Source organism: Panthera uncia, chromosome A2, assembly GCF_023721935.1.
Source record: "Panthera uncia isolate 11264 chromosome A2, Puncia_PCG_1.0, whole genome shotgun sequence".
NCBI lineage: Eukaryota > Metazoa > Chordata > Mammalia > Carnivora > Felidae > Panthera > Panthera uncia.
This window is the reverse complement of record NC_064816.1, coordinates 50681216-50696738: the sequence shown is the minus strand read 5'-3', so window position 1 is coordinate 50696738 and position 15523 is coordinate 50681216. Positions and strand designations below refer to the sequence as shown.

General features: G+C 40.0%; 1 protein-coding gene across 4 annotated transcripts in view; it reads right to left on the bottom strand.

Moving 5' to 3' along the window:
* The window catches only part of ATG7 (autophagy related 7), a 247699-nt gene that overhangs the window by 203825 nt on the left and 28351 nt on the right, over positions 1 to 15523 (bottom strand). For 3 of the 4 annotated variants that reach the window (XM_049642730.1, XM_049642731.1, XM_049642732.1), the window contains exons 6-8: positions 12463 to 12579; positions 10925 to 11074; positions 1029 to 1117 (exon numbers count right to left, since the gene is read on the bottom strand). In XM_049642730.1, the coding sequence (XP_049498687.1) occupies positions 1029 to 1117; positions 10925 to 11074; positions 12463 to 12579 (356 nt within the window). Of the gene's footprint in view, positions 1 to 1028; positions 1118 to 10924; positions 11075 to 12436; positions 12580 to 15523 lie in introns of those variants that run through there. The other variant, XM_049642734.1, reaches the window with a different exon arrangement.

Sequence of the window (15523 nt, the reverse complement as noted above, 5' to 3'; positions counted from 1 at the left end):
CCCAGTCACTGCCCACCCCCTTCAAGAGTAACTACTACTCTACTGTCCACGTCCATTCCTGGGTTTTGTCTGGTCTCATCTTTACCTAGAAGGAATCACAGAGTACGTATTCTCCTAGGTACAGCCTGTTTTACTCAACATTAGGTCATCCGTGTTGATACGTGTATCAGTATTTCACTCAGATTCGCTACAACATCACATTCCATCACAATGAATACACCACAATTTCTTATCCATTTCATTGTTGAAGGACATCCGGGTTATTTCCGGTGTTTGATTATTAAGAATACTGCCGCTATAAAAATTCTTGCACGTGTTTGCTTGTATCTATCTGAGTACACATTTCTGTGCATTATGTACCTGAGAAAGAAATCACTGAGCCACAGATAGTTTTAACTTTGGGGGATGCTGCCAGTTTCCTAGCAGTGTTTGAGGGCTCCAACTGATTCACATCTTTAACAACACTTGGTATTGTCATTTTTTTTTTTTTTGTCATCTTTTTTAAGTCATTTGGTAGGTATGTAGTAGTATCTCAGCATGGTACCTCATTATCTCTAATACTGAGTAGTATCTCATTATATTTTATGTCCACTGAATAATGATGTTGAGCATCTTTTCAAATGTATACTGACCTCTTAGATACCCTGTTTTCATTATTTTAGGGCTAGGAGAAGAGGAAGATGGTAACAGTAGGAAAATCCGATCTGAGAGTGACCCAGACAGGTGGAGGGAGGGGCTGGAGAATTTGGGGACTGGGACCTCTGGGTGATTGCCCCTACTCTGAAATATCTTCACTGCAGTATGGTCAGAATCTGCAGCTCCATAACACACCTACTTAGGGGTTCATCATTGATGGAAATTGGATCATGACTGACTTATGGATTTATTATGTGGTTTCCATGCCAGAAATGAAAACATGCATTTGGGGGAAAAAAGAGACAGATATAGGCAGACACAATGTCCAAAATAGGTAGACTGAGACACACAGACAGACACAGACAGAGACACAGACACACACATGTAAATACCATCGGTGGGCTGCTAGGACCAAAAGATTCCTCAAAGGCCATCCAGGGTGCTGGGCTAAGTTACAGGGATCATATACACCAATCGTTATCTGTGAACAGAAAAGACTTTGTGAGTCAAGCATTGTGTCAGTTTCACAGTACAGACACTGCTAATACTTCCTCTTGCCTTTATAGGCTGTTCTGCAAAAGCACTAAGAATTAGACACTTGATGAAGGGCTAGAGGGAAGAGAAGAAAGCAAAAGGATCTCACACCAGACCCCAGAACTTCTGGATGGAGGGGCTATAAAATTCTTCTCTGCACCACCCCAATGCCTTGCAGTAGGCCTGGCAGAGTAGGAACTAGGTACATGTAGAAAGAAGAAAGACTGCATGGGAAAACAGGGGGTGAGAAGACAGTCAACTGTCAAAGCTCACATAGAGACCATCCTCTAATAAAAAGATAACAATCTGTGAAGATTGCTAATGTTTATGTACTGAGAAAATAAAAGAAGGGCCACTGCCATTCTAAGTCTACAGTCAGATGCTCTTGATACTGCTAACATATATTTCTTTCTACTCCTTCCCCCTCCAACTCCCTCAACCCTGACTTCTGTCTGGAAAACTCTATTCAACTTCAAATACCATTTCTTCAGTGAAGACTCCCTTTAGTGGGAACAGTCACTCTGTCCGTTGTGCTTCCATAGCAATTTGTACATTACACATACCATTTTTCATTTTCTCTTCTTCCTTTCAAAAGACAATGAGCATGCAGCACCCAGATCTTAATTTCTAAATACCATCCTCCAATAAAAGGAATCAGGGCTCCTTGAATGCATGGCTAATTCTAGGGCTGGAACAGGGAAAACACAAGAAGAGACTGTAGCATCTTGTATACCAGAGTGTAAGGAAGGGGGTGCAGGTGGCATAGTCAGCTAAGTGTCTGACTCTTGAGCTTGACTCATGAGATCAGGTCATGATCTCACAGTTTGTGAGTTCAAGCCCCACATTGGGCTCTGTGCTGATAGCATAGAACCTGCTTGGGATTCTGCCTCTCCCTTTCTCTCCCCCTCCCCAGCTTGTGTGCGTGCATGCAGTCTCTCTCTCAAAATAAATAAACTAAAAAAAAAAAAAAAAGTAAGGAAGTGCTCAACAAACAAAAGCATGGGGGCACATCAAGGGGACACAAGAACCAACAGAAACAGCATTCGATGGCCAAGGCTGGAACCATCTGAGCAACAAAATAAATAACGTGGTATTGGATTATAATGCAAAGTATTAAATAAATACCTAGGAGTCCACACTGATACAAATAAATGATGGAATAAACAAATATATGAAGGTGAAGAGACAAGTCTTCCTTACAGAAGATTTCCAAACAATATATACAGATACTGCCTCCTCCAGGAGTAGAGCTTAATCCTTCTCCTCCTTGACAGTGGGCCAGACTTAGTGACCCACTTCCAAAGAAAAAAACAGTAACCACACAATGGAGAAACCTGGCAAAGACTACCTTAACCAAGTGGTCAAGTTTAACATCATCAGGGATGCCATGTGAGTAGCAGGTACCCCTGATATGATGTGATGACCAGGCTATTTCACCTTAGTGGCACTCTTTCTCAAAACCCATAACCCTAATCATACAAAAACATCAGACAAACCAAAATTCAGGGGCATTCTATCAAAATAACTGTCCAATACTCTTCGAAACTGTCAAGGTGATCAAAAACAAGGAAAGCCTGGGGCGCCTGGGTGGCGCAGTCGGTTAAGCGTCCGACTTCAGCCAGGTCACGATCTTGCGGTCCGTGAGTTCGAGCCCCGCGTCAGGCTCTGGGCTGATGGCTCGGAGCCTGGAGCCTGTTTCCGATTCTGTGTCTCCCTCCCTCTCTGACCCTCCCCCGTTCATGCTCTGTCTCTCTCTGTCCCAAAAATAAATAAAAAACGTTGGAAAAAAAAAAAAAAAAAAAACAAGGAAAGCCTGAGAAACTGCTATAGACCAGAAAAGACAAAAGAGCCATGACAACAAAATGCAATGTGGTCTCCTGGAATGGCTTCTGAAACAGAAGGAAGATGTGAGAAAAATGGGTAAAAGCTGAATAACGTCTAGAGTTTAGGTAATAGTAACCTAAATGCCAGTTTCTCAGTTTTGACAAAGGTAACATGCTAATGTATGGTGGTAACATTACAGAAACTGAAGCTGGGAGAGGGTATATGGGAACCCTCCCTCTACTGTACTTTCAAATTTTTATAAATCTAAAATTACTCCAAAATGAAAAGTGTATCTAAAAAAAAGAAGCAGCGAGCATCTAGAGACCAGGGAGTATCTTTTTCATCTCCCCATGATCAGTTCATATATACACAGCAGATACTTAGTGAATGCATGCTGAATGATGAAAAGATGGATGGATGGATGGATGAATGGATGGAGGGAAGGAAAAGGGTGAGTGAGTGAAAGGAGAGAGGAAGTCAGGAAGGGAAGAAAGATAGCTGGGAGAGAACCATAAATCAACCCACAGGTTTCCTTTATAGGTGTATTTTTGGGTTAAATAAAAACACGGCAGAATTTTGGTTATTCTAGATCCAGTTAGTTTTATAAGAATGGGATCAGTCCGAACAATTCCATTTATTTACTGAAATGCTTAATATGTTAAACACAAAGCAGAATCTTAACCCATATTCAGAGAAAGGAAAGAAAGGAAACAAAAGATAGGAAGGAAGGAAGGAAGGAAGGAAGGAAGGTCTCTAAGATCACCATCCAGAGAAAACCAACATTAACACCTTGGTGTGTAACCTCCCTTAACTTTATCTTTGAATAAATATATTTTATTAGTATAACTTGTACAATTATTTTAGTATATAAGTTTATTGCTAAAGAAAAATTATATCATGCTATACATACTGTTTTATATCTCTTATTCTATTGTGAATTCTCTTCTCTGCCAATAAATATCAGTCTACAATCACTGTCAACAGTGGCTGAAGAGCATTTCATTGTTTTGGTGTACAATAACTTTTTTCTATTTCCTATTGAAGGACAATTAATTAGCCTTCATCTGTGCTCAGTAAAAATATCTGAAAATGAATTTTACTATTGTCTTATCAGACAATTATTGTATTATTTGAAGGATATTCTGTTTTTGCTACCCTCCCTGTATGAAATTTTCTTACTCCTAACACTAAACATTTTTGCCTAGATCCATTTCATGTCTTTAACGCACACAGATTCATATTTAATTCAATGCAGATCCAAATGTATGAGCATCATTTCAGGAAATACAGAATATCTTTATTTGAGATTTCCTTTTCCACATCCAGGAAGCTTTTACAAATAGAGTTTGCAGAGACTATTCTGAGTACTGTCCCCTACTACACGAGTGGCCTAGGGCAAATGAGTCAAATTCTTCAGGCCTCAGCTTTTAAAATCTGAATCAAAGCATGCGCCTATTTCACGGAGAGGTAGTGAGGATTAGAGTGTGATACTGACATGAAACCCCCACACGTGTAGTGCTACTAATATTATTATCGGTGCCTTCAAATCCCCAGTCATGAGCCTCGCCTAAGTAATTCTGATGCAGTTGGACCTGTCCACAGACTTACTCTGCAAACCATTACAGAAGGTGGTCTTGTAGACAAAAGGAAAAAAGCTTGGGGGGCCATTTTTCATTACCTTGAAAAGTCTGGATTGGCTCTGTCTTTCCATTCTCTGTAAAATGTGGTCCATGCACCAGCAGAGCATCACCTGGGAATCTGTCAGAAATGCAGAATCTCAGGGGTGCCTGGGTGACTCAGTCAGTTAAGCGTCCAACTTTGGCTCAGGTCATGATCTCACAGTTCATGAGTTCAAGCCGAGTGTTGGACTCCGTGCTGACAGCTCAGAGCCTGGAGCCTACTTCAGATTCTGCGTCTCCCCCTCTCTCTGCCCCTTCCCTGCTCACACTCTGTTTCTTTCTCTCTCTCAAAAATAAATAAACATTTTTTAAAAATGCGGTATCTCAGACTCCCTGTCTCCAGCCTTGCTGGATCGGAATCTGCATTTTAACAAGGACCCAGGTGATCTGCAGTGAGTAGGGAGCACTACTCTGCCCCTCAACCCTCTCCAGCCTTGGTCTTCACATGTGAATGTGCAGGAGAATCACTTGGGAAGCTTTCAAAATTCCTGCTGCCTGGGTCCCATCTCCAGAAGTTCTCATTCATCGGTCTGGCACGTGGCTTGAGCCATTAGTTGTTTTATTTAAAAGCTCCCCAGGTGATTCTAAAGTACAGCCAAGTTACAAAGACCTCCTGAGAGTCTGTAGCGATTTCTCAAAGTACGGTCCACCACACACACACTCCCTCGGTACCATTACCCACGTGCTTTGTGACCTCCTCTGGTGATTCTTGTGTGCACCATCATTTTGGCACTAGCCACCTCAGGTCTAGGATTGCTTAAAATGGAGTTCATTGCATCCTATGTTTTTCCCACGGTGGTTGTGATTATTTGTTAAACCAGGGTATTTTCTTGATTCAAAGGCACCACAGATTATAAAATCCACTCTCAAACTGTACAGAAAAGGAAATGTCACGACATCAAAGATACAAAACAACTGCAAGAAATTCCTGACTTTAGAAAAATTAAAATGTGAAGAAGAAAGCATTTTAGAATGGAGGTCACACAGGATGCATTTCACATCTGTTTCTCTTGCTGGCCTCTAAGCTCTGTGAGTGTTGGAGCAAGGTCGTCTATCATGTGCATCTTTCCATCCCTGGTGCCTGGCATGGTACCGGCTAATCAGCAAACTGTGCCGAACAAATGACAGAACCGGCCAGTTTCTCCATGCCCCGCTATATGGAAAGCTCCGTCTCTCATGCCCCATCTTCAGGCAGGGATCCTGGGGGGCGGCTGGAGGGAGGTGATGGCTGAAGCTCACATCGAGGACCATGGTGCAGCATCTCAGCTGGCTCCTTTTCCTCCCCTGTCCTTTCTCAACAGCACAGGTTCTCCCTCCAGTGACATTTTGACCCTGGGATTCTCCTGGGTAAGAATGTGACAGTTTAATCTCACAGGGTTTGCTCTGAGAAGCGAGAGAACTCGAAGAATGATGTTTCCCCACCCAGGGCTCCCTATGAACAAAGAAGCTGTCTGCCTTGAATTCTTCTGGTCCCGTTTGCCACCACCACCACCTGGGACACTTTTGTTGCCTGCTGTCAATCATGACAGAAGGCATCTGCTGGACAAACTACATTTATTGATCATCGCTTCAACTTCAAATTTTTAAAAATTCATCAAAGACATGTACAACTCTATTATCCAGCAAGAAAAGGGGGAGAGGGGAGACACCTGCATTCTACTTCTGTGACATTTCAAGCAGCTTAGAAGAAAATGACCTGACGTGGTGAAAAAAGCTGATGTGGAGGTCAGCAGGCATGCGTCCTAATTCTACAGCTACCTGATTTTCAGCCTTGGGGTGTGAGTAGGCAGGCATACAAGTATAGGGGGAAAACAGACCTTGGAGAAGTGCTTTCCTCACCTATAAAATGGAGAGGTTGTATCACTTCATCTCAAAGGATTCCTTCTAGCTTCAGAATTACAGAACTTTAAAGAACATTAAAGAGAAAAAAAAAATCCTACATAGGTTATAAGACAATATAAACTTCTTAGGTTCAATCTTACTGGGTGTCTAAAGGCTACTTAAGTTTTATTTGGGAAGAATCCAGATAGTATCAATCCAGAGAATACTTTTTGTATAGAGATTCTTGAGTTTCAAACTTTCAAATGTGACTCAATAAACCTGGACTCTTATCCAATTTCCTGAGTCACCTACTCTCATATGACCTCTCTATGCCAGGTTTCTCATCTTTGGAGAACTCTGTCTGGACACAGACACTGGAAACAAGGCAAGCACTTAATGATGTGAACTATAACAGCAATGTAAATAAACTCTATTGTAGTAACTTCACTAACCTCTCTGTTCAGTTCAATCTTACTGTTACATAGTTCTCTACCTTCAGTCTCAAGGTTCTCTTTTCCTAACCCGCAGAGAAAACAAGGGGATAAATTCCAGTTTATCAAATATTTTCTACATTTAGGTGTTATCATCTATAAATGCAGAGTTGGAAGTAAGTGAATTTATTTATTTATTTTGAGGGAGAGAGAGAGAGTGTATGTGTGTGAGCAGGGGAGGGGCAGAGAGAGAGACAGAGAGGGAGAGAGAGAATCCCAAGCAGCCTCCACACTCAGCAGAGAGCCCGATGCGGGGCTCAACTTCATGACCTTGAGATCACAAATGCAGGATCATGACCTGAGCCTATATCAAGAGTTGGACGTTTAACTGACTGAGCCACCTGGATGCCTCAGAACTAAGTGAATTTAAATTATAGAAGTTAGACTATCATATTAGATACTACAGGTGGGTGCCTAATTTCAAAGAATGAGCATATTTCTGACACTAAATACAAAGGCCAGGAGGTAGGAAGGCAATAAGAAAAAAAAAAAAAGAAATCTTTTTCTGAGTAGGAAAAAACAGGAATAAGTTTCTTAGAGCAACCTGACCTAAGAGGAGCTACAGGGCTGGAATGAACTGCTAAAGAGAAATCTATCACCCATAAAGGGAGGTCGACGTGGAGATGCTTCAGAGTAACTCTCTTACCCACGTGAGGCATGCATGAGTACAAAAAGCAAGCATCCAGACAGGAAAATGACGGAACACATTTGACATGAGGCTGAACGTCATTTAGTATTTCTTTGATGATTCAAAAGTGATTTCAAAATCTTTAAGTGCTTTCAGAACCAAATCAGGTACCTCAATCATTGTAGGAATTATTAGTCAGCACAATGCTAGGTAGGCCAGCTAAACTGTTTGGGTAAATAGATTTTTTTTTGTTTGGTGGGAGCAGCAGTCAGAAATAACCATGGGATAGGAGTTCTGCGTTCTCCAATTGGCTTTGCCACAAAGTCATTCTGTGAAGCTAGGCAAATCACTTCCTTTTATCACACAAATCAGTAGAAAAAAACAAAATGTAATTGGAAAAAAAAAACAACTTTGTTTATAAGGCTGACGAAATAAATGCTCCTTTCTACTTGGCTGAGAGCACACAATTCACTGAAGTGGTTCAGTCATGATCTGGCTATGGTCCACCCAGCTATTTGCTGAAAAAGTTCAATGTGAGAAAGAAAAGAGGGTGAAATTGTCAACTTGAGTACCCTGGGCTAGAGAAATTTCCACACTGATCCCATAAAACACACTTCTCTGACAAATGGACATCTATTACTCAAACACTTGATGTAACAGGAAATGCGCAAAGGTGATTACATGTTTTAAAAGTACAGGACAAAAATTCAAGTATCTAATGCACAGCGATGTCACAGACAGCTGCCAAGATGTGGAGTTTGCTAAGTGAAGAAATAGCCCCGCTAATAGCATACCAATTGCTGCTCCTTGGCCATCACTCTTGTCCGAAGATTTTTAAAACCCTAGAATTAAAGGCTAATGTTGTTAAAATTACAAAATGTATCCCAAACATCCAATCTTCAACGACTACTCTGAAGAAAGCAGAAGACCCAAGCAAGCTTTCCTAAAAGACTGGCAACAGAACAGTGATATGGGCTTTTTTTGATGGAATCACAAGCAGTGGCTTGAAAGACAACTAATTGTTGGTGATGCAGCATCACCGTGACCAGTGTGGAATAACATTTCGCTGAGGGAAATAAGAACTTAAACAAGGCCAGTCTTTAACCGATGCAGATGTGTAAAATGTGTAACATCCCAATGCTGGTAAAAGGTGCATGGCTGGCAGGAGGGCAAACTGCACAGTGTGTGAGTCCCAGTTATAATAAGCAATGGTGAGCCAGAGCTGGTTGGAACAGAAAGGGGAGAGCCAGCTGTTACCAACTCTCCCCATCTCTACGCTCTGGGACCTCACACTGGTAGCCTGATGCCGGCCACAGCGGGAGTACTGGAACCCCAGGAAGAAGCAAACGCTACACAGTCAGGGTTTTGCCCCACCTGAGAGCTAGCTGTCAAACACTTAGCAGGACACTACCGATCGGACACCTTCAAGTGTCCAAACTCTTTAACCCAGTCATTCTCTATGTAGAAACTCTTCCTTCCCAAGAAATAATTCAAGGTAAGTGGGGGGATGGCAGGAATTTGATGCACAAGGAGACTCCTAATAAGGAAGACGTATGAGAAAACTATAAGTCAAAAATGTCACGTTATCTATCTATCAGAAAGGATGTTGATACAGACTGCGACAGTATCATGCTAAAATCTACAATAAAAGAGAATATAGTATAATCTTAGTCTTTGAAAAACAGGAAAAGATTAGTAGGAGATATACAAAATGCTTAAGAAACAAAAACTTAAAATAATAGTTGAATAGCTTTGTGAGAATTTAAAAGCAGAAAGATGCAGCTGGAAATGAAAATAACGAATGGAACCGTACTTAGTGTAGTTCATTTATCTGACAGTATTCTCAAACTTGGCACACAACATTGTCCAAACTACAGTGATGACCCATTTTGGAGTCCAAATCACTTAGTGGATCACAACTGGTATTTTTCAAAAAGACAGAAAAGAAGAGGATAGAAAATAGAGTGCATAGCACTGAAGAAAGTATTATTTTGTGAAGGAAAATGCTAATGTAAATGGGGGAAAAATGTACTTAAAGTATCTTAAGTTCAGGCTAAGGAATAATAAGGACATCAGTTAGAGGTCTCTCTTTTCTCAACTCTGATATGTCTACATGGTTAGTGAAATTATCCCACTTGATTTCACGACTTCATAAAATTCATTAATTTTTTATTTTTAATTTACAATCTCCTATATGGCTGAGATAGCTTACTACATCTCTCATTACTTCTAAAAGACACTCACAGTACTTTTTGATTCATTCAGAAGAATTTTTATTGAGGACCTAAGACAAGTGCTAGACACTATGGAGATGCAGATACATAAGACACAGTCCTGCCCTTGGGAGCTTACTATCTAGGACAGAACAGTAAATGAAGAACAGGGAATAAATGTAGTGAGATCAGAAAAGGGAAGATCTATGAGAAGGCTTCACTGTGGAGCTAGGATCCCAACAAGGAGAGTTTCTTAAGATCTTCACAGGTAGAGATTTCAGATGACACAATGCAAGGTCAAAGAGAGATATAGAAAAAGTCCTAGGTAGACTTGATTAGTCGGTGGTGGTGGTGGGGTTGTCTAGTTAAAAACAGGAAAACGTGGGGGGTGCTTGGGAGGCTCAGTTGGTTAAGTGTCTGACTTTGGCTCAGGTCATGATCTCACGGTTTGTGAGTTCAAGCCCTGCTTCAAGCTCTCTCCACTGTCAGCGCAGAGCCTACTTTGGATCGTCCATCTTGCTCTCTCTGTTGCCCCCTCTCAAAAATAAAAATAAACATTAAAAAAAACCAACAACAACAGGAAAACTTGGTTGGAACAATGGTTTATGAGGAAAATAGTGGAAGAATGAGGCAGGAAAGGTGGCTTGGAGCCAGAAGGAAGACACCATTAACTTGTGATCATTGAAAGATAGGGTGGATGTGAGCAGTTTAAAGCAGATTCTTCTATTGTGGTGGTGTGCAAGACGGAAGCAAAATGACTAACTGTCCAGGAGAGAGGTAAGCAGGGCCTGAAATACGTGGTAACTCTAGAAATAAGTTAAAATATAGATGCAAAATATAGTGCAACAAAAACTGAAATAACTTTATCACTAATAGGAAGTGAGGAACCCAATAGGAGGTGAGCTAGGTAAATGGAGGAGAAAGTGATCTGGGAATGGCAGGGGGTGGGAGAGGGTGAAGACAAAGAAACGTTCTACAACATTCTTTGGAGGGCCAAAGAAATCTAAGTGAGTTTGAATTGTGTAGTAGTCTATCATAACATGAACATCAGATTTTTTTTTTAATGGATAATAAAATGAAACTCAGAGTTTCTCTGACCTTTGTCCTTTGGTCTTGGAAGAAATCACCGTAGTGTTTAAGCAGGGAAACCAGCACCACATTCTCATCATACTTGATTAAGAAGTAAGGTAGCGCTGGGACTCCTTCTGTTTGACAAAGATCATCATATGCATGCTCAAGGGCTTGAATCTAAGAACAGGAAACATTGAGTTATTCTCCAATCACACATCTAATTCTGAGCTAAAAATTAACATAAAAGGTATTTTCAAGCCAGAAGACTGGAAATGACTGAGCATACCCCTGTTACTCTTTTGCAGCAAATGAACACAGAAGTGCCCCCCAAATAATACCACTTCACTTCTGTGTAACACTTCCCATGTGCATGGTGGTGTCTTAGGAACACAAGGAGACATTTTTATGGTGCAGCATGGTGGTTCCCTAAGATGTTAACCACAAAGGTGTACAGAGAGAGCTCCAAACATTATTTAGCTCCTGTAATAACCAAGCACTGAATCCATCACTGATTAATTTTACCCTGAACCTCTCCACAAAATAAGAGCATTATTGAGACACACCTCACTTATTATATAATTCACCCACATAAAATACATAATTAAGTGCGTTTTAAGCATGTTCACAGGATTATGTAACCATCAACTAATTTTAAAGTTGCCTTTTTTTTTTTTTTTTTTAAGTAATCTCTATACTCAATGTGGGGCTTGAACTCATGACCGTGAAATCAAGAGTCAGATGCTTTTCCAACTGAGCCAACTGGGAGCCCCATCAATATAATGATTTTACAACATGTATGTATGTCGCTCTTAAAAGAAATTCCACATCCATCAGCAGTCAGTCCTCGTGGCGTAATCCTTTTCCTCTACTTACACTTATTCTTGGGAAACTAGTTCCACAAAACCACAACCTTTGATTTATACTAAACAAAATTACTAATTTTTCATCAATAAGGGTTTCTCCCTGGTGTTAGAATCCATGGTTTAATGACTGACATGCTTCATGAATCCAAATCATCCTGCCACTCAAACCTTGCCTCAATGACAATCAGAATATCTGGTTGAGGGTCTGTGTTGTACTAGTTTGATTATTTTCATTGCCCTCCTTCAGACCACCTCTTTCTTATGGTCTTCCTTAGACCACAAAGACTACCTTTGTGTGTACCATTCCTGATGTAGAAGTTCCACAACTTGGTGTGAGGGTAGTGGAATGTCTTCTATTTGGTTTCAAAGACTCTCTTCCCAAAGTATACTAGTGCCTTGGGATCTTCTACAATGAAAGTGAAAACCACATTTTGGCAAATTCTTGCAGACTTTCAACATGTTCCTATAGCTCCTCTACTGGCTTAGCCTTTCACCAAATGTCACTGAATACCTGGAAAAGTATCTTGGACTACTCCTTTGGAATGATTCTACAAACATTTTGTAAATAAGTCTGCTCCTAGTGCCACCTTTGGAGGATTCCACAGTGACCAACTCTTCATTCAGACAACTGCCTGTCTTTAGATAAAGTACTCAAGCTCATTAAGTCCAATTTTACCTGCATTTTGCTTTATTTGTTGATACCTGTTTTGGAGAAAACCTTTGATCCAAGCCCACTGGCCCCTGAATGAGGGGTAGACTCTCTGGAAGGCAGAGAGCAGGGAAGCAAAACCAATAGTAGAAGTGGTACTTCTTTAGATCCTAGAAGAAAGAATATAAGAGGATTATAACCAATGATGAAACTGAAATGCATTCATTGATGTAATTCCCCAACACCACTTAAGACACATTGAGGCGCACAACATAGAATCACCTGGTCAGAAAGTCTTATCTCCAACAGAACTCAGGATAGAATACAGAATATCTGTCTTTCTCCTAAAATATACCCACACACCAAACAATAATATATCATGATAAACATATTTATTATCTACTTGCTAAAGAAAGTGTTGACAATTATCATCATCACTGTGTAGTACACAAAACCATCCCAAGAGGTAACTATTATCCCATTTTACAGACAGAAAACTGAAGCTTATAGGGGGGTGAAGAAAAGAACTTCAGCCAAACAAAGATATTGATTAGTGGAGAGGGAAGCAGAATTCCATTTCCAAAATATCAGCTTCCTCTGCAGAACCACCCATACTCAACGACCCATCTGGGGAGGCACAGCCACCAAACATGGTTATCACTTTTCACAGTCAAATGAATTAGCATGGTATTGAAGAAGCTGTGCTATCCATAACCTATACATGCCTGAGATAATAAAATGCTGCTTTCAGAAATACTTTGTTGGTGAAATTCAGGTCAACAATTATTAGGCACTTGCTATGTACAAGGTAATACATTAGACACTCTGACAATAAGAAGATAAATAAAACCCAGTCCAGCCCTTGGGCAGCTCACTCTCTATACAGGCAGAGATAAAGTGAGTCATGAGTCACAGAAGAGGTTCTAAGAGCAAAGGAGCATCAGCGATATGAGATTACATCTTCAGGGGTGTATTTGATGGCTCCCCCACCAGGGGAAGTGAGGCAGGGGCAATGACTCATGAAGCTGTTCTAGATAACTGTTTCCACCCAGGTTGGATGCTTTTGCCCTGAACTCTTGCAGCCTTTGTGGCCTGAATCACTCATATTGTGGGATCTCACAGTTATCTCAGTGTCTGGCAGCTTCTCCATCAGTCTGTTTATTTGGCTAATCAACGTTTCTTCTTTAATCTTACTAAGAATAAACAATAGATAGTTGTTTGATGACTTTTTGCGACAGATTTCACATACCATAAAATTTACCATGTTAAAATATACACCTGAATGTTTGTCCGGGGGTACTGACAAGGTTGTACCACCATCACTCAATTGCAGAACATTTTCATTGTCCCAAAAAGAAAACTCCAATAGTAGAAACTCCCATTAGTTTATTAGTTAGAAATACCCATTCACAGAATTCCCCATTCCCCCTTCTTCCCAACCCCTAGGAACCACTAATCTATTTTCTGTCTCAATGAATTTGACTATTCTGAGATTTTCATATAAATGAAATCATACTAGATAACTTTTTAAATAAATATAAATGTATACATAAATGTGTGTCTAGATGAGAAAGCCTAGTCATTATAGATTCCAGTCTCTAATTCTGCCATTAATTGATCAACTGACAACAAATTCCCTTTTGACAATAGCAAAACAAACTACAAAATAGAAATTAATGAAGTGCCTGTTCCTTTGAATCCTAAAAACAGCAGAAAGAAAAGCAAAAGTACCTCCAGAGATTATACTCTCTTCTTTGTATTTAAATGATCTGTCATAACTGATCTTTAGTCAAAGGTTAAACAATTCAAGATGAAGGACTTCATAATTTCTAAGAAGCTTTATCAGATCATCTTCAAAAGTCAAAAGGCTTGAATTTCTTAGAATTCTTTTCAGGATACAAAGGATCTTGATAAAATTAAACACAAAGCCCTTTGTATTTGAAGATTTTAAAAGACAGAGACTTAATTTTTTTTTTTAAGGTAGGCTAAGAATGGTCAGTAAAAAGGGCAACAGGGCCAATACACGCACTAACTCTAGGAAATGCCTTAAGACTTTAAGTAAGAGCTAATGTTATTTTTCTTATTAAATGCAAATTGTCAGATTCTACTAACTAGAATTCTTGGTACAGAAAATATATTGATGTTAAAATAACAAACCCAGAAATCTTTAACTAGCACCACTTATCTCTCTCTTAGTGGCAGATCTACAAAACTGCTCAAATTTGCAGACAAATTATTAATGCCAAATTGCAGCTAGTAATCTCATGAAGAATTTAAACATTTTTCTATCTCCCCCACTATTACACAAAAAGCATTATAACTCGTTAGGAAATGTGCTCCTTATAGATAGCCAGCCTTTGGCATGACCTTCAGTATGACTTTTATCATTCTCTCCTTTGCCTTGGACAGCAAATCAGGCAGCATTCCGAAGAAACAGGATTAGTTCATGGGGTAGGAAGAAAGGTTAAGACCTATAACTTGGTGAAAGAAAGAGGTTAGTGGAGGAGAGGGGGGAGGGGAGGATGAAGGGGAGGGAAGGGAAGGGAAGGAAAGAGGAAAAGAAGAAAATAAAAAAAGAAAGAAAGGAAGGAAGGAAGGAGGAAGATAGATGTGGGGAAGAAGATTAATATTCAAAGCTGATGAAGCTGGTAAAACAGTACACTTAATACACATCAACGTCGATACGTTTATATGCCTTCTCTAGAGAATTTATCCTAAAGAAATAAAATGAATAGGAAAAAAAAAATCCGTATGGCCAATATTGTTCACTGCAGCATTTTACAAAATAGTGAATATTACAAACAACCTAGATGTACAAGAACCTATAGAACATACACTTGACAGAATATTATATAGTCAACCTAATTATAAAGGCTAAATTCATTTCATATGTAGATATATAGAGACATATACTCATGTACATATATGTGTACATACACCTGCGTGTATGTGTGTTAAGTGTGTGTGTGTGTGTGTGTGTGGTTCATATCTCTATCATCAACCCTTTCATTTCCCCATATCACCCATCACCAAGACCAGGTCCTTCCCCCTACTTCCCTAGGCAGCAGATGTTACATTTACACAAAACATTTTTCTTTCTTAAAAAACCACAAC